General features: G+C 43.7%; 1 protein-coding gene across 1 annotated transcript; it reads right to left on the bottom strand.

Moving 5' to 3' along the window:
• Window positions 1-595: 595 nt before the first annotated feature.
• Window positions 596-19,627, bottom strand: chl1b (cell adhesion molecule L1-like b; the record flags this gene model as incomplete). The annotated part of the gene is made up of 28 exons (XM_084441250.1): window positions 596-800; window positions 1,951-2,023; window positions 2,888-3,019; window positions 3,420-3,581; window positions 3,806-3,919; window positions 7,780-7,959; window positions 9,201-9,323; window positions 9,463-9,667; window positions 9,917-10,032; window positions 10,579-10,614; window positions 11,100-11,322; window positions 12,002-12,072; window positions 12,288-12,485; window positions 12,802-12,903; window positions 13,308-13,432; window positions 13,545-13,710; window positions 13,800-13,966; window positions 14,322-14,433; window positions 15,374-15,514; window positions 15,608-15,739; window positions 15,936-16,117; window positions 16,222-16,333; window positions 16,820-16,990; window positions 17,146-17,268; window positions 17,852-18,042; window positions 18,323-18,431; window positions 18,863-18,880; window positions 19,528-19,627. 28 exons carry the CDS (start codon window positions 19,625-19,627, stop codon window positions 596-598), a joined length of 3,789 nt encoding a protein of 1,262 aa, XP_084297376.1.
• Between the last annotated feature and the right edge of the window lie 304 nt (window positions 19,628-19,931).

Raw genomic sequence — 19,931 nt, 5'->3', positions numbered from 1 at the left:
AACTACACTGTTTAGTTATTTTGTCCTGTACCAAATCCAATGAAAGAATAAGTTAATAATCAACCTTTGTACACATATTAAATCATATTCCATGAATGCATGTCTTTTATAAAATGTCAACAATATTTGCTTGTTGGAAAAGCTTATTGGAAAAGCTCCAACTTAATCCTCACATACATGTACATGTTTGCTACAAGATAACTGGACATGAGAGACCTGGCTGCATCAGACCATGAGCAATTGGACAGGAGCACAATGTGAACAGGAGGTTTTCTCCTCATCTTTTGAGTGGATTACAAACAGTAGCTGCATTGACAAAAAAGTGCCCCCAAAAAAGTGCCCCAAAGGTCCTCACTGAACTGCAGTATATATAAAACACACATAAAATATATATATATACATTTGGAAATGATCATTCGGTTACAGCTTGAAAAGACAGGGCTTTATAAAATGAGGATGGCAGTGCAGTTGACAATGACACATTACATTTCACACAAAATTGTGTGTGGTATGGATAATGTCTCTTATTTCCTGTATTTCCCCACAGAGGGTTGGATGGACATGGTAGCCTACGGATGGATGACGGCTCCTTTCCTCACGCTGGAGTCTGACTGGTCCCCTTGATCTCGGTGGATGCCCTCTTTTCCTTGCGCCCTGCATACTCGCCAATAAAGGAGCCGTCCTCGTTGAACTGACCGTCCTCATCTCCGTAGTCCACCAGGCTGTCTGCACTGTCTCCAGCTTTGATCTCTCCGCTCAGAGAGTGCTGGCTGCCCTTCAATGGCTTCTCATCGTTGTCACTGCACGGCACACAACACGGCACAGACACAGGATTTAAAATCCCCTCATTTCACTCATGGTTTAACTCTGGGCTTTATTGGCGAGGACAGGGCACAGGCATGGGCATTAAGAGTTACAATGATGTGCTTCAGTGATCGGCATTAACGTTTTACCTCTCACTGCTCGAAGAGAATATGCCTGAGTCAGAGGCATGCCAATCAACTGTACCCTGTGTATATATCAGGATCGATGGCACAGGCATAAGCTGTAGTGAAATGGGATATTGATGTGGATGTTATACTGATTCCGACGGTGGACATGCATAATGCACATGCTGCACTCATGCAATGCATGGTAACTGGGATTGTATGTAGTAAGCTGCACAGACAGCAATGAATCACAATAAAACAGTATTGATTAAATTTTGACTTGAGGGAAATCACAATAAAGGCGCACTATAATATGCTTTTTTGATGACCAAAAGCTCTTGATTTTACTGGTGGCACTGGAAGAAGTTTAATTGAGCAAGTATGTCTGGGGGGTTTTGCAAGACATGTAAATGTGCAGTACATCTTCCTGGACCACAAACAGCACTGAAACTCTGACAAAGGAAGCAGACTTCAGACCTATCATGTGGAGTTGAGTTTAGTTGGGCAGACTCTGCTGCTTGGAGCATCAATCTTTGAGTTGCACTGTGGGAGTGTGTTATGAATTGGACCACTAGAGGATTAATGCAATGAGCCCGGATAATACTGCCTCGGAGATGAGCAGCTTTCAATTACACAGATTGGTTTTATCCTCCCGCTGTGTGAGACGGCCTTCATTTAGTATCATTCAGAAACGTAATGTCAACATCTGAACAATACGGCGGTTCTCTCTAATGTGCTCTACCACCAACACGCTGCCTAAACACAATGTACCATCAAGGGTAATACTACATCCACACCAATAATGTGTAAACAGCAACATGGGGATTTGTTGCTGTTTATCACATACATTTTGGCAGTTACTCAGCCCATCACATGTCTCAAGGGTCCGTCTAAAGCTCATGCATGTGGGGTTGTCTTTCAGACCAGGAGAAATGCAGAGACAATATTATGAGTTTCACAAGGTAATTATTTTGAACTTGTGCGAATTGAAGGAGAAATTATGGTTGGAGGTTCGGTTTACCTGTATTCACAGAACGTGTCATCGTTCATCCCCTGTGACTCCAGGTCTGGGTGGAGGTCTTCTTTTTCCTTCACTACATGGAAACAAAGATCAATCTTTCCTTCACCATACGTCCTAACTATACTACTTTGTCATATATGCGTGTCTGTTTCTTTTTCCTAAGTATAGACATAATAAAAGACAGAAGTCTGGAGACTTGACGACAAAACACCTGCTCCAGGCAGCACCTATGTGTTTGATGTCAGCAAGGCTTACATGACAGCAACAACTGAGTTCTGATTTCAAAAGTGGACATACTGTATGAAGTGAAAGGTAACTAGCTTTGGATGAAAACAGAACAAATCATGTTGCAAGTTATACATGAGCTGGGCAGGGTGGCCATCAGCTGAAATAGGATGAAGGCTACTAAATGACCCCATTTATCTCAAATGGAGGCATGATATTTCAATACCATAGTGCTTTTGCCATCATCCACTGTCCTAATGGACTCCTACAGTATAGCTGTGTAATATTCCCTCTGGGATTAATAAAGTGCCTACAGTACCTACCTACCTACCTACTGTACCTACCTACCTACCTACCTACTATACCTAGTACAAACTGTAGCCACCTATACATTTGGATATATTTTTGTGCATAGTGCACATAAGCTATGATTTGCTTTGCATCTCATTACATGCATTAACAATATAGAGTTATTGCACATGCATCTATTAGTTTCCATAGTGTATGCATTTGAATTATAATGGTGATCTGATGAGTGATGTGTATTTCAACAAAAAATTGGCTACATCAAGCTAGGTATTTCAATAATAGATTCCAGAGTGATGTACAATTTATCTGACTTTGAGAAGCCGATTCCCAAATGGATATATAATGACACTCGGACAGTAATTAGTGAGCGTTCAGAAGGTGCTGTGTATGTGTAAGCACCTACCGGAATATTTCCCGCCTTTATTTCTGTTGACGAAGCAGGCTATCAGCACAATGAGAGTGAGGAGAGCGATGGCGCACATCAGCCCGATGAACCAGCCCTGGGTGGAGATCCCTCCGTGGATGCTTGCCAGACCTGAAGAGAACAATACTCTGTGACTTTGCCTCGACTTGGCCTCTCACGAAGACGCTTGATTGAATGTTTACATCGACAGGGGGCCTATCTGATGCTTAGGCGGAGGCTGTGCTTCAAGGGGTGTGCTCGCTGCAATGGAAATGCACCAGAATTAATATTAAAAGGCTAATCCGCTTGTCTAATTAATCAACTGAAGAAGCTGTTCAAACGCAATTCCTTTTAGCGAGTCCACAGAGCAAAATCAAATCCTATTGACACAGACAGAGCCATGCATGGTACCTTGAGTCTCCTTCAAGGACGTTGTCGTTCCTGCATACTACTCAGTAATCAAATCAATTACTAATGCTGCTTCTGTGAGTCTTGTGAGTTTTAGTGCGAGTTATTTGGTGTCCTTCCTCACCTTTAACACTGGTCCTGATAACATCTTCAAAAATACTAGAATTATCAACCCAGTTGTTAGTCATAAGTCGCACAGTGTACTCAGTCCCAGGTTCGAGCCCCTCAATGATGTGGAAAGTCTTTGAGGTGTTTAGTGTCTCAGATATCTTCCAGTTACCTTTACCTATAGGAGATGCACATTCAGGCAAGGTTAGTACTCATGAGCACACATGTACATGTGTGTATTATGAAGCGATGGCACTGATCTAACACACTGACAGGACACACACACGTGCGCGCGCGTTAGGCTACCAATGTCGTTACATGCCAACACCAAGGAGTTCATAATGGCCTCCGAACTACAGGTAATATGATTGTAAAATGGATGGAGAAGTAATGTGGGCTTACGGTTGTTCATATATGCAATATATAACTCAGAATCCTTGTGCTCACGCCCCGGAATCCAGCTGATATTTGCAAAGTTGTCACTAACTGAGGAGCTAATATTCAACAGGGCAGGAACTGACAGACACATGAGAGAAGAGAAATGGCAGGAAAAACATGTTAGTAGAGGATAGAACAGACCATATCCAGCAAACATTCTACTGACTGGCCAGGGTGTTGCCATTGTTCTAGATTAAAATACAATTAATTTTTCTACTGTATGAGAGCGTCATACATACTATGTGCTTTTTATTCCTAACACTGGGATGGGATGAGGACATCAATAATTTCTGACATAAAGGGAGACACTGTCAAATGGAAACAGTGTGGATATGGAAATGTATGACTTGTGCCGCCTGCAAAGCTAAATTAAAATCTACAGATAAACATGCATCCGCTGAAAAAATGAACAAACGTGAGAACAACACAAAACCTTGTTTCTCCGCTCAGATGCCCTACATTGCCTCTTCAGTGCCTCTTCTCTTCTCACTGTTTTCACCTTATAACCATAGTTTGGGGTGGATGTACAGAAGGGACTACTAATAACCCTACCAATATCAAGGGACTTGCCATTGACCCTGCCAGTAATTGTACAGACAATGTACAGTCATACATCTGAAATGTCTTTCTCTTTCTCATTTTATCCACTTCACAACAGGTTAAGTTTCTCACAATCCGGTCTGAAGTGACACACATTAGACAGTAGTAAAGAATAGATTTTGAATACTGACGTGAACTGTTGGCGGACAGGGTGTAAGAATTATGAGCACCATTACCACAGCGAAAGTAGGGAGGTTGACAGCTGTTGTCCAAGCTTGTCAATAAAATACGATCCTTGTCATTTTCCTCAAGCAAACATGCACATTTTCCAGTGTGTCTCCAGCTCAGGTGTATTATTTGCTCAGTGATAATTCAGAACACAAGGACATCTGTGTCTGTCCTGCCCATCCCTGAGAGCACAGATGACACACTCTGCCTAATGCTGATGTATGACTCTGTAACTATGGTAATTTCCATCATTGGCGTGGTATGATGACTTCAAGTGACACAGGGCTCAGACTAAAAATACCCTTAAGGCTGGCTGGCATGTTCGCCACTGTGCCGTTGAGCCTGGTATTAAATGCTGTAGAAAGCATCTGCTACCCCAGCAGGGAACCTGTGCCCCCGCCACATGTCCTGAAAGATGGCTCTTCAAAGTCAGAGAGCTCTTTAAAAGGGGAGGCCAGCACACTGGAATATTCTGATCTAGCGCTTTCAACAGCTCCCACTTATCCACTTATCTCAGTGTCCATTGAATACCACCCTCCCCGTGAGAGCTCACACCTCCTTGACTCTACCCAGACAGACTCTTCTATCAGCTCAGATTCTGCTCTGGACATTGTCCCACAGCACCACTGTTGTTTACCCACTTGAAGGTTACATGGAAATGTCAGGTGACTGTTTGGTCAATAATCTGATGTGTACAGGAAGACTGGGGCCCAACAAATCAATCCTTGACAATTAGACATATTTGCCCTGGTTGAACTACACACACTGTTCACACCTTCGACTGGGAGTATAGATCCGGTACTTTATAGGGAATTCCCCAATGGTGTTTGGTGTATTATTTGTTCTTATCTAACTACACATCAATGGGGGATGAACAGAACGTAGGATTGGTGTTAGCCTGCCTGTGCAGTTGGATGCATCCTTTATACCTAAGTTGGAACGAGTGGCAGTGGTCACATGGGACAGTGAGGTGCTTGGAGGAGAGGGAGTGGTGGACTTGCCTGGAAAGAGAGACAGATCTTGTGATTACCAATCTTTGAGTGAGGGAGAAGGGGCTACTCTCTAGTCAGGGGAGGTGTTAGCATGCATGCCATCTGCAACCACAATGACTGAGAGCTAATGTTAGCTCATCTAAACTAGAGCACTATGATAATATTTAGTCTACATGTACAGTACATCTATGCAACAAAAAGTTGGGTAATTACCACAGAGATACCATCATCAAATACAGTGCATCTGACGAAACTGTATTCAATGAAATGAATGGTGCGTGTGATGTGAGTGTAAAGAACAATTTGTATGGCTGCAACCATTTGTCTGAACTTTTAATAACACTAAATGAATGTCTACACATAAGCTTCATGATTCATCTGCCATTATTAGGCATGTGGCAGTGCTGTTGTTAGAACAAAAGTCAATATTATTTTAGAGATTCACTAATGAGCCAGGATTAATATGAATTCATAATTAGGTTGCTAATTACCATTGTTATTTTAGAAGAAACCACAAACTTTAAAAAAGGATTTGACATTTGCTAATGAAAGGAGGCATCTGAGCGCTCACTGCTGCCGGCCAGGGCAAACAACAGACAAGGGCAATTATCCACTGATGAAGGTAATATCCACATTTCATCTTATTTAAGAAATGCTGTATGATGTGGCATTGCTGCTGACACCAACAACCTTGGCTGTTCTCTTAGTGCCTGTGGCCATTTCAGCAACGCATACTAGACCTGCTGGCTGTGACATAACACATCTCTTAAATGATCAATCAGTATTCATGCACGCGCAGCTAATCTAGGTTAAACAGACCACACATACTACTCTACTGACAGGTATATCCAAAGATAAGCAGTCTTTTAAAGTGTGCAAGGACAGTAGGCTGCTTATTTTTGGGATATATGTGCTGGCTTTAGTAGTCTAGATTAGGCCTCTTAGACCATAATTCTACAGAAACAGAAATGGACATACTGAAGCTGACAGATGGAGCCACTGCTGAAGCTGGAGAGAGAGAAAGCAAGTCGGGAAAGAAAAACAAAAGCATTGCCAAGCAGACATGGAGAGCAGAGGTGTGATGTCAATAAAATGTCTATCATCAAACAGGAACATGATCATGAATACCACAGCCGGCAAACTTTTTTCAGTTGCATAATGGGAAGCCTTTGGAAGATGAGATGGCACTGCATTACAGTAAGCAGACTGTGTACAATATAGTGTGAGCTTCTTAGTGCAGAATGTTACCTTACAGTGAATCATAACCAAGTAACAACCAAGCCAAGTTCAACTGAACATTGGAACAGGTTTTCTAGAAATGAGGTTGTTTTCCAACATTAGAAACCAGCAACAACATGCTTACCAACCAAAGTGGGAAGCTACAGTAGCAGCCAAATCAGATTATCTCTCTCTTGATATTTTACAGACAAATGTTTTATAATTTTGAGACCAGGCTGCTGTGTTGGATTTGAGAGAATGTTTGCTATATATGTAATTCATACAGAGAGTTTCCAAATCAATTACTTTTGTTTGACATAAACTACAATATGCTGTATTGTTGTGGCACCCCATTGTGCAGACTCAATTGCACATTCAGGTGCATGAACTTCTAATTTAGAAGATAGATTCTAATTTGTTATTGGTGCCTTATCTCCATTTCACAGGCACAGGTCTTCAGGTTGAGCTTGCTTAGATATGCAGTCCCCAACTGCAGTAGAAATGGTACAGTCCATGTAATAAATATGAATATATTATGCTGTACCCAACATATTACGATTACTTAATACTGTAGCGATTTCTATATGATTACACAATCCAATATCAAAATCTACAGTTTCTCCTGCTCAAGCCAATTCTCTCTCCTAGCTGATTGTTCCATAGCTCCCCTTCTCCCTCAAATCAATAAGCACTTGCTCTTTCATGACAGTGACAAATGAATCCCCCTTCTTTCACACTCTTATGATAGTGTTTACCCACAAAAAATGACTCAGATGGAGATATGAAAAGCTTGGCAGTCAGAGTCCATTTCATCCATTTCCCTCAGTTCAATCCCTTTGCATCTGACTGAAATGCTTAAAGCCCGCCGCCCCGCTCGACCCAGTCCCCGTCATACCCCTAAAAACAATCCTTAATCCAATGCCCTGATTCTGTCCTCTTTGGAGACTCTGTAAGACTCACGTGCTTCTGGGGTGGTGGTGCACTCCTCGCTGACAGAAGGTCCACAGCCCACCCTGGTGCAGGTGCGCAGGTAGAACTTGTACCTGCTCACTGCCTCCAGGTCATTTAGGACCCACTTATTGGTGTCAGGGTTGTTGATGTTCACCGTCTGCAGGGTCCCCACCTCATCTGTGTCATTGACTAAATACAGAAACAAACCCGATTACCCCCTGGACTGTTACACTGCCGGAGAAGATCTAGTCTGATCCAGAACTGACCCATCTCTTTCAGTGGGCAATTTGATGGATACACTCTCTTTGAAATCTGCATAAATATCTAATTTGCATGCGAGTTGGTTTTAACCCGCCCCAGCCACATAGAGCCCGCCCACCCACCCTCTTGGTGATAAAACTGACGGTCAATGTAACAGTGGAGAAAAGTGGAACCTGTGAAATATGAATTTAGTGAGGCCTGTGTGAAGCGTGGCTCAGCCCTGGAACAGTTGTGCAGCAGCGTTTAAATTATTTGGCTGTTCCTGGTGCCACACTAACAGCCACACTGACAGCTGGCAGCATTATCCTCTACATTTCACACATGACTTGCTTCAAGGGGACTTCAAACCACCCCCTCTTAAAAGAGCTTATCAGTTCTATCACGCTTGCAAAATGAAAATGTCCCCTCTTCAAAAAACATTGCATGACTCTTAGCCCTCCTGTGCGGCAGCAAAATCAAACTGAATTGGCTGGAGATTCTGTGCAAGGCTGTCGTTGGGGCTTGATAATTAGCCTCGTGGTGGTGGTTACTGTTTAAGGACAGAGAGGCACTCTGACGACCCCCTTCTGAGATTCTGGGCCATTCTGATGAAATCCCTGCTGGATGGGGCAGGGTCACTTACGAGACCTTTAAGAGACTGTGACACGGTGGCCTCGGTCAGCTCTGCTGGAGCCGTGTTATGTCACGTCTCCCTGACGTGTTTCCTGTACACATGCTCTGACACTGTCAATGACCCTCGCTACAACACTTTATTTTTTCCATCAAAGGTTCACTGTGGGTTACGGCTATCCTAGAGTCATACAGCACGTAGATAAACCTCCACACTTGCTGTTATACCCTGGAAAATAAATACTAACATTAACTAACATTCACAACAGCCATGTGTTTCCATCTGCCCCACTGTCAACCACAACAAATGTCCTCAAGCTCAGCTGTAGCTAATTTTGATGAATCTTTCCCTTATTTTATTTTTTTAGTCAGACTAACAATGCTAGTAGCGTCTAAAGCTACAGGGTGAGCACAGTGTTTATTATATACAGCATGCAACAATGAGCACATACTGTAAAAATAAGCACAACAATATATCCTAGTGTTAAGGCCAGCCAAAGTAACAGGAGGTACTGTACTATATTTGGATGATTAACACACAGGGAAAAAGAGTCACATACTCAGCTGATACTCCAGAAGGTATCCTGTGAGAATCCCATTGGGTTCCACTGGAGGTGACCACACCAGTGAGACTGTGTGCTTTTGAGCGTCCGCAACCCTGAAAACTGGGTTTTTCTCAGGAACTGAAACAAAAAACCAGCACACAACAGTTAAGCATTGGGATACCCAAGCCCAGTTTCCAGATTGTTCTTCTGTAGTGGCTGCTGAATCGATATGTTGCATGGGGTTTCTCTCTTCTCCCAGACCCCCCTCCAGCCTCACCTCCCTCCGGGGTTTTGAAGCTGACAGGATGGCTGCCCGGCCCGCTGCCCCGCCCGTTGAAGGTCATGACCATGAGACTGTACTCGGAGAAGGGCGTGAGCCCCGGTACCATGGCATGGCTCCTGTCTCCCGGGATCGTCAGTGTGTGTTTGTCTCCGTGGCTCTTTTTCGTGTCCAGCAGACTGCGCACACGCCACCAATTCACCTACAGTACATCAGCGGACGCAGTGTCCAACAGACAGGGATGAAACATGGGTGAGAAAGGCTAGCAGATCATACTCAGGATGGACTATGGAATGACTTATTGTATTTGTGCTGGCGGTCTGTGCAGGAGGACATTGAGCTGCCAGAGGCAGGGAGACAGAGAGGGGTGAACAGGCCAGCAGATACAGCCGCGTCAGGGTCTCTCCCTTTAAACTGTGTCTAAAGGCAGAAGGCTGTTTTGAGGAATTACCCGGTAGCCCCCCAGATGTCCATGCAGCTTGTCCTTGTGAACACGTGACCAGCTGACCTTGACCACCGAGTTGTTCATCACCTCCACGGCTACATCATCAGGCGCGGCAGAGGGGACTGCAGAGGTAAACACACACACACACAGACAGAGACACACACACACGCACCCACACACACACACACAATCAATGTATATGGTACAGTACCAAACCTACATCAGTCAACCCATTACTGTAGGATGAGCTGAGTCTACTGTAGACTAATACATTTCATAGCATTATTTAGGATCACCACTACTGTATATTATGTTAAAAGTAACATAAGGTGCAGCATTCTACTGTATATACAGTAGTAACAGGAGGGCCAATGTATGTAGTTGACTGTAAACATCATTACATTGTAACAAGGAAATACTATAACAAGGAAGCACAACATAAAATGACTAACGTTCCCAATGAGGCTGACTATACTTCCAATAGTCAGGTATATATATAGGTCAGTCCCTATATAAATATAATATGAATAGAATTTCTAAATCAAATACAAAATCTATCCAAACACATCACTAAAGGGAGCGAGCATTGTGGACAGGAAATGGTAATGTAATCACTACAGTTCATTAGAGGAGGAAGAGGTGGGAGGGAGAGGAAGGGGAATCAAGACCTGAGGTAACATCCTGAGGGCAACTCCAAAAGAAAGCTGAAGATAAAGATGAAAGCAAAATATATTTACAAAGATGAATGTTTTACTTTTCTTTTTGTATTGCTTTGCAAAGAGTGCATGCCCTTGGACAGAGTCAAAAAGAAGTTGTGGAATTCCCTTTATAGCATGACCAAATAGAGTAGAGAAAAACATTAGAACTCAATTTTCGGTGGTAGGGGGTTAGGACTCTGTTCACAAAGGTGTCAAACCTATTCCATAGGAGATACAGTATTCTCAATAGCTTTCATGGACTGTATTCATCCAGAAGCAAAATGGCATAGTCCTACCTCAATATTCTACTTTCTAGAAATCAAAGTCTGGCATTTCTCTGTGATATAGTACTTTTATATATCACAGGTTAAGCAAAGGGTTAGGTACATATGTGTAGCCACTGTAGTGTAAACAGTGTAGCCACAGCTGATGCTGAAAGGGACTCCTAATGTTACTTGTTAGAAAAGGCAATGAAGGACAGAGACACTCACAGTCCTCTCCTGAGTAGCCTGTCACCACCTTGGGCTCTGGTCCCCAGCCCTGGTGGTTCCTGGCTTGGATCTTGATCTCGTACGGCACAAAGGTGGGAGTGTTCCTCACCACAAACGAGTGCCTCTTCACCATGTGTTCCTGCCAGCCCTCATCCACGTCCTGCCGCTTGTAGCTCACCTTGTACTCCAGGCCAGGACCGTTGCGTTCAATGGGTAACAGAGGCTGTGTAAAGGAAAGGAAAGAGCATTGAATTTATCTTTGGACCTCACAAAATAAAGCAAATACTCTCCCAAAAAAAGACAACCCCACATTCTTGGATATCTGACACTGTGGTAAGATAAAGGTACACATGGATTGGTCCAGCTCTGAGGTAATCCTCTAAGAGCCAGAGGCCTCAGAGATAATGAGAGATGGTTCTGTTCTTACAATGGCCTGACCATGAGGAATAGAATAAGACACCATTATCCACAAAAGCAAATCATTAACAATGAGAGAGCTCATTAATCCCAGAGCTCTGGCTGCATTACCACAGCAGGGCAGGAGGATAATAAGTGAGAGAGAGATTCATCTTTTTACAATAAAGAAGAATGTTTTACTATACTATACGTTAAAAGAAATCACTCCTCCACGGCCCTCCTTTTGACTTTCTAATCAAAGCACCACAGCGGAGGGCTTTCATAGAAAACCCATTCACTATGATCTGAGGATCTCAGGTTATTTCTATTTCAGAAATTCTTATTGATGATTGCAAATACAATATTGCTCTGTTCTCTCAGAGCATAGATAAATGATACATTTTCAGAAGAAATATAGTTACTGTGATTATTCACTCCTTATTGATGTAGCCTAGAGTACAGTAGACTGTTGAGGGATATTGAGGAGCGCCCGCTCCGTTTCTTACCTCCCAGTTGATATCCATTTCATGTGGTAAATGACCTTCGATTTTGATATGTTCAGGGTTCCTGTCTGGGGCTGTGGAGGGGTAGAGATATAGATTTTGTCAGCAATGGAATTGTTGGAGGAAGAACTCTGCTGTGATATCTCCACATTAGAGACAGGATTTTCAACAAGAGTGGAATTAATTATCTCCCAGGTTTGGAGTGTCCTGAAGTTCAACGGACAACGTTGGCGATGGCACAAGTGGCCTAGAGGGCTCTATGAAAGAGGGGGGCGAGAAAACATCCCACCTGCTGGAGGGGTTTTGAATCTCTCTGTGGGCTCGCTGCGTCCCCCCCGCCCTACGGCGTTCACTCCGGACACTCGGAAACGATAGTCAAGATGTCCATGAAGTTTCAGGACGGCATTATTGTGGTTTCCAGGAACCCTCACAAGCTCTTTCCAGCTCCCCGGCTCCCACTGGCTCTCCTCAAACTCGATAATGAACTCTGTAGACGAGACACACAGACCAGTCCCCAAGTTAGCCCTACCCTCTAGTAACAGCTAGCTGTGAAGCACAGTCCTCAAACTCTGCAGAGCTCAAAGGAGTAGACTTGTGGCCTAAGAAAAGTATAAGAAAAAACCTAAAAGAAATATCAAACTCAATTTCAGTATGAACCTAATGAAGAATGAATTTCTTATTTTGCTTAAAATGAATATCACATACAGTACTACCAGCATTGTGTCTGGCATAATAAAATGGCCAGCTGCAGCTTCTGCTCAAAATGTCTTGTGTTTACAGAGGAAGGTGTATGGCCCTGTTACCTGTAGTTGAGCTGTTGTGATGATCCCCTGGGATCCACTTCAGCTTCACGCTTTTTTCTTTGAGGTCAGACAGCACCAAGTTCTTAGGTGCATCGGGGACATCTGAAAAACACCGTAGTACCATTGCTTTGAAAACACACAGAGACTCTGCATCCTCAGGAGTGGGAAGGGAATGTGAAAGGATTTTGAAGCAACAAGAAACTGCACAAGGTGTCCAGTGAAAGTGAAAATAATGACCCAGATATACAAGGCACCATGTAAGTAATGTGCAAGGACTTTCAGCCAATATTCTGATATTATCATTGCAGTCCTCTGGTCCAAAGAAGTACAGTAAGAGAATATTCATCGATGTAGCCTTGTCCTGCTCTGTGATTTTGATCTCCAGGGACATTTGGCTTCGGCATATTGATCTATGCTGTGATGTGCGATGCATTATTGTAGCACTGGAGGTCAGAGGGCCTTGGGGGTCAGAGCAGGCATATGATGTTTGTGACATGTTTGCTCACCCAGCACTATGAGCAGAGCAGACGCTGTGTCTTGGTCCACTGGAGTTCTGGCCACACATGTGTACGTGCCCTGGTCTCTGTGGCTAACGTTGATGATCTGCAGCACTCCATCCTCAACAAAGTATCTATCGGCAGAGAGACAGAGACAACATATTGATTGGGGGCAATATGGAGGCAAGTGAACTTTCCGGCTAGGGTTCAAGTTCTGCGGAGCCACATGAAAAGGATGTCTCCTACCTAGAATTGTCGGTGTGGTTTAGGGCTATCTCCATATCATCTTTATCCCACAGGATCTCAAAGTTTTGTTTGAAGGACTTGTCATACTCTGCCAGGCAGGAGAGCTGGGCTGTGGTTCCTATTAAGATCTGCATGTCTTCTGGGGCCTCCACGATCCTAGTGGGATCTTAAGACAAATGAAACACAGAACTGCTTTAGTTACACCATACATTCACCACAAGCAAAGCACATCATAGTCTCAGTTCAATTGTATACCTTTCACAAGCAGGGTGGCGTCAATAGCAGCTTTTCCCTCTCCGTTTTCAGCGAAACATGTGTATTCCCCCATGTCCTCTTTCTCAACCTTATAGATCTCCAGTGATCCATTCTTGTGGACTGTAAATCTTGGGCTCTTCACAGACATGGCTGAGTCATCCTTGTCCCTGTAAAATATTTCAGTGTGATACTCAGCTCATTCAGAAAAAAATAAAAAAACAAAATAAAAAAACTTTGTATTGAACAGCGATACGTGAATTATGCTTGTTTACAGAAAGGTTATTCAGACGTTTTAACAAGTACTTTCTCTACAGTGCCCATAAACAAACTGTAGGGCACCCAGGGAGAAGCATACACAGTCACATTCTGAGATGCCCTAATGGAGGAGACCCGCCAGAAAGTGTTGGTTGGTGAGCGGATGGATTTAGCACATGGTATTTTTAGGGTATAAGGAAACATTGAGGTATACTGCCCTCTGCTGGCAGGCAGGGGCGAGGGAGGCTGGAGTAGTGCTGCACTCACCAGGTTATGTCAGAAGGAGGAGAGCTGAACACCTTGCAGTGCATGATCACACCGTGCCCCTCCACGGTTGAGTACTCCTGTGCCTCCTCAGTCAGGATCATAGGGGCAAAGTCTGTGAGGAGAGATAAAGCCCAGTCAGAGATACCAGCTTTCATTATGGAAGCCAGATACAGCATTTATATCTGCCATACGGATGTGTACATGTAGGGAGGAGTCTGTGTGTGGTCCTTAGCCCTCTACCTGAACCGGCAAAGACAACAGAGCAGGGAAAAGTGAGAATTCCAATTAAATTGGAGAGCTAGTGTTAATGAGGTAGGCTATGGGCAGAGGAAGGCAACATTATTATCGCCCCTTCTTCTTTGTTAATTATCCTGCTTTGCGTAAGAATGGCTCCACTGTCCAAATGTGAAAATGTTAATAATGCAAGTCCAAATGTAGAAAATCTGTTATTCGTTATAGCCAAAGCGTCCATAATGGATTTGTTAACAAAATGAGGAGATGGGATTTTGCATTCAAAAACTTCAATTTTTTTGTGACACAAAATGTGTCACAACAACACATTTCAGACATGTAAAATAGAACTCATTGTGTTTTTTCTGCTCTCATAAAAGCAGCACATTGTCTGGCACCAATATGTGTGAATTGAAGACACTTGTTAGCATATAAATAGCTTGGAGCTAGTGTGCGGTGATCCACAGGGAGAGAAGGCTAGCCAGTATGGTTCCTTCCCCAAGGCTTCAGAACTGCCCATGCCAATGCAAGCACCAGCAGCTCACAAATCAGAAACAACACCAATATTTGTCTCCCAGTGACTAATGCCGTTTGTCTATTCCACAAACACAGATGCACAGATGTTGTTCATTGCTCATATGCAGCCACTTGGATTCTTGATTAAATCTTTATTTATAGAAGTTCCTACCTTGACAATAATGGTTTATTTGACAATAATGGCCTCTCAGAGGCTATGGAAGTATAGGTGACTAACTACTGTGAGACAATGCATCACCTGAGAGCATAGCGTTTAGACAGAAAAGGTCTTCTACAGTACTTACTCATAATCATGATGTTAGCATTAGCCAGAAGGGTCCCATGTCTGTTGGAGGCCTCACACTGATAAACAGCACTGTCAGATGCTTTGGCGCTGTGCAATACAATGGTATCACCAAGCTGCTTCCTGTTAGATGCTGGAAACTCTGCAACCAACAGTAAAATTATCATTAATGTTTGACCAATATGTATCACCAACAGGTGTAAGCTGAGACATTGCATTTGAATTGTTAGCTTACCATCCAGGGGAAGTCCATTCAACTTCCATGTAATATCGGGTGTAGGTTTCCCAGAGGCGGAGCACTTAATGTGCACTTCTGAGCCAATCATACTGAGCTGGCTCTCTGGCTTAATCTTCCACTGAGGAGGCTCTGCAAAGACCCACAGCAAAGACACACTTCAGAAGGATGGATGGCACTAGATGGCACTACTGTCAAGCTCTCTAAATACTAATGTATTGCTTCAATCTGAGTAAAACCTGGATACAATACAGACTTTGTCAATTTCCATTCTGACCATTAGATAGGAGACTGTTATGTTTCTTCACTGTACTGTGTGGTCATTTACCTTCCACTGTCACATCAAAGTAGTGGACAGCTTCTCCATGGTCGTTTGTGGCCTTACACATGTACTTCCCACTGTCCCCATCATCCACATCAGATATGGACAGCAGTTTCCCATGGTTCTCCACTGTTGCTTTGCCAGAAAGTTTGTGGCTAATCTTTAACCACTCAATCTTGGGAGTAGGACTGGCAGGAAAATGAAGGACAATGGCCAGGTTTATGTGTCGTTCTGTGCAGGTCTATGAGATATGAAACTGAGGCACAGATAGAGGTATTGTAACTATACTCACAACCCCTCTGCAATACACTCCAGCAAGAGTTCCTCGCCTTTGACCAGCTGTGTCTCTGACCTGACACTAGAGGGCATCAGAAGACTAGGTTTGCGCTGCAGGATGGCATTGGCTTGGAGAATGCAACAGAGACAGTCAGTGCTTATTTTGTCATACCAAGTTTCATTCAAGGAAAAATACTACGCAGCTTACTCTTGTTCTCGCAACCTAGCATAATGAAATGTAAATATAAATGCAATCCATGATAAATGCAAACATGAAACAGCAGTGTTCAACATACTATTGTAGACAGCATACTAACGTGACATGGAATGTGACTCACCTGGACCAGGACTGTCACTTGTCTCATTGTTTGACTTGGCTGAAATGAATGTATGTGAAAAGAAAAAGAAAACATGGCCAAGAAGACAGCATGGTGGTGATGATCCATGATTATATGATACGTCACATCAAGGCATGGGAAAATCAATCTTTGGAGATGTTTGGAATTATATGATTTTCATGATCATAGTCACAAATGTGCCATACTAACTGAAAGACCCATTATGGGAATTAACCCTTTGTTAGTTATCAGATTGACGGTAAAGATGACACCTACTGCTCTTGACGATGACCGACATGGCTGTCTTTTGCACTATGGTACGTATCCGGGGGAAGGCAGCGTAGCAGCAGTAGTCCCTGCGGCTGTCCTTCTCCAGGGCGTTGGAGAAGAACAGGTTTCCGTTCAGGCCCATGGACACCCGCTCGTCTTGCTCGATGTGCTGGAGACCTGCAGGGTGAGGTCAGGGGAGGGAATTCTAAAGTCCACCCCTGTAGTCTTCATTTCAGCTACTGGCTCACTTCAATGCAGTGGAACACACAAAGTGTGCCTCACTTACTGTAATATACCTCACTCCTGGAGTAGGGTGCATGGTTGATACTCACCAATAGTCATCCAGTAGATCTGTAGTGGTGGAATTCCCTTGGGCGGGTTACATTCCAGAACGACATGCTGACCCTCCTCAACAACTATGGGATCAATCTTCTCTTTCGGAAACTTCGGAACATCTGACAAAAAGATAGAGAGGGACAATGTTATTGTGACGCATCAGTCCGGCATTTCATGTATCCTCTTTCTTCTCCAGCAGGTGGCAGTCATATTACAGTATGCTTGGTTTTGTGTGTTGTGACCACGCCATAGTGCTGGTGTTTGTTAGCAGCTTCCGATGAATTGAATGCTACAGGTCATTTTTCAGATCTGGGCTTGCAGGAAGAAATAGATGTCATAACTACTGTTGTGAGGAATGCCAACAGTGCTGTATGGCTGAGGAACAGCCAAACTCGGTCACAGTTTCCCTCGGTGTGGATTTCTTTGAAGATTTATGTACAGTTCTGTGTAACAGAACAAAATGAAAGATAAACCCAGGGAAATGATGGAGAGGCTAGATCACCCTCGATGCTTTGCCCCCAGTCTTAAGTGGGTATAGACGTGAGGCAACTGTGGGCGGAATGCACTGGAGGTTCAATGACTTTCTGCCATGGCCAATACAATGAACTGCTCACAATGGAGGGGCAAAGTCATTCACTGGATTCCAGGCCCTGAATCACTGTGAGACAACTGTCATAGAGCACCACAGTATATACTACTCACGAGGCACAATGAACTCAATCTCCTCCGATATGGCAGTGCCCAGTTTGTTGGAGGCGTAACAGCGATACGTCCCCTGGTAGTCTGTGAGGTTCCCACTGTTGTGTATCACAAACGTCCCAGAGTTCTCCTCTTTCATCAGCCTTGGGTCCAAGTATGGGTCAAAATCCTCCCCGTTCTTTGTCCATCGGAACCTGAGAAAGCAACCATTTTTCACACAAAAAAAAGGTGAACAGCAATTGAAAATGTGTTGCGAGCACCTGAAAAGAGCACAGTACATTCAGTCTCCAAGGTTGGCTGAAAGATATTTCAGACTACAGAATGGAATCAAATACACAAACTATAGTGCTAGAGCCAGAACGGCGGTGGTGCTAGCTATCAGTCGGATCGTTACTATAACAAGCTCTTCGGGGCCGTGCTTCTTCTCCTTCTCCCATCTGCTAGGGACGCCACAGTAGCCTGCTCACTACTCACTCTGGCGCGGGGTTCCCTTTGGCTTCGCATATCACAGGGAAGCTCTCATCGAAGGGGAAGGCGATCAGTGGGCTGGGGGACTGCTCGGTGATCGTGGGCAGCTGTTCAACTGGGCAACACACAACAGGACAGACAAGTCTCTGAGGAACAGACACCACACTGTAGGCCCAGCACAAGGCTTCCACAATACATTTCTCACATTCATACAATATGCTATGGAATCTTTTGCTACAGTATGTCATCCATCTCTTGCTCTGTCAACCATGTTTAGCTTGTCGGAGTGAGATATGTTGGGGATGGAAACAACAAAAGCAGTTGGCCAGTTGACCGCCATGACCAATGATGTAGGTTAAATCAAAATGTCATGTGGCTTTTTTTCACCCAGGATGAGATTTCATTTTTGTGAAAGAATGGAGGATGGCATTAGACATATGATATGCATATCCTAAAGATAAGCATGCAGTAAAGCCTCTGTGCTGAGCACTGAACTGAGAGAAAAGAGTGGAGCCACATCAGTTAGCTAGGGCATGGCGGACTTACTGTTTACATGACTTAAAACTACATAGTCCATGGCAGCAGGGAAAACAGAAAACAAAAACACAGGTAGAAGTTTAGCCACCACAATCCTTTTCATTATGCACATTTTGGTCGGATCAAAATGGAGTAATTGTAATTGTCATCTAAAAAGATTTGCCAGAATTAATCGCTGTGTATTTCAACATAGTGTGCATTTGTTTTCATAGACCTGTTTGAACTGCTCTACTCTGATCAGGCCCTTAAGAGATGATTCTGAATAATTTAGATGGTGAAAAACTTCCCGTTTCCAAGGAAACTGTGGGATACACAGCATATGAGTGAGAAGAAATCAGTTTGCTAACTGAATGCTCACAGTTGTTCTTTGGTAGCATTTAACTGATCAATGGCTGAAATATTCCATCAAACTTCTGATTAGACTTCCAAAACGGTATTGGCAGCAATTGATGCATGTAAACATTTATAGGCACAAGATGTTTCCAATTAAATCACTTCAGTGTTGAAGAGGTTTAACAAACAGTTTGTTAAATAAACCATAGCCTATCCAGTTTTATCTATATCAGTTCAAACAGGTACATTTCATAGGTAATTCATATTAAAATACAAAATGAATACAATGTCCTCTACACACTGAGTTGCAGTCCAGTAAGGAGTAAGGAGACTGAATTTACCTTCCAGTGGGATGTCTATGGCAGTGGTGAGGTGAAAGGCACTGATGCAGGCAACCACACCCAGAAGGACAGCCAATCCTGGGCTCCCTTGCAGCCTCATGGCTCCGCGGCAGACGGCAATCTCAGAGTTAATGGAGGAAGTGACAAGTGCTGCTTTCTTTCAAATTCTCAGTTCATCTCTGTGGTAGGCAAAAGACGTGGGACCTGCAAAAGAACATAGGGCCTCCCATGAGTCCACCCACGTGCAGACAGACAGACAGACAGGCAGCCCCCCCCCCCCAGACAGAGCAGCGCTCAACGAGGCACAACATAAGTTTCCAAAACAGCAGTCTACAAAGACCGCATTCAAATGCCACTCTGACAAAAAAAAGAAGATACGATACACATTAAAGCCTTATATCTCC

This window comes from Borostomias antarcticus (genome assembly GCF_949987555.1).
Source record: "Borostomias antarcticus genome assembly, chromosome: 7".
Taxonomy (NCBI): Eukaryota; Metazoa; Chordata; class Actinopteri; order Stomiiformes; family Stomiidae; genus Borostomias; species Borostomias antarcticus.
Note: the sequence above shows the minus strand (reverse complement) of the source record. Positions and strands in the feature narration are given on the sequence as shown.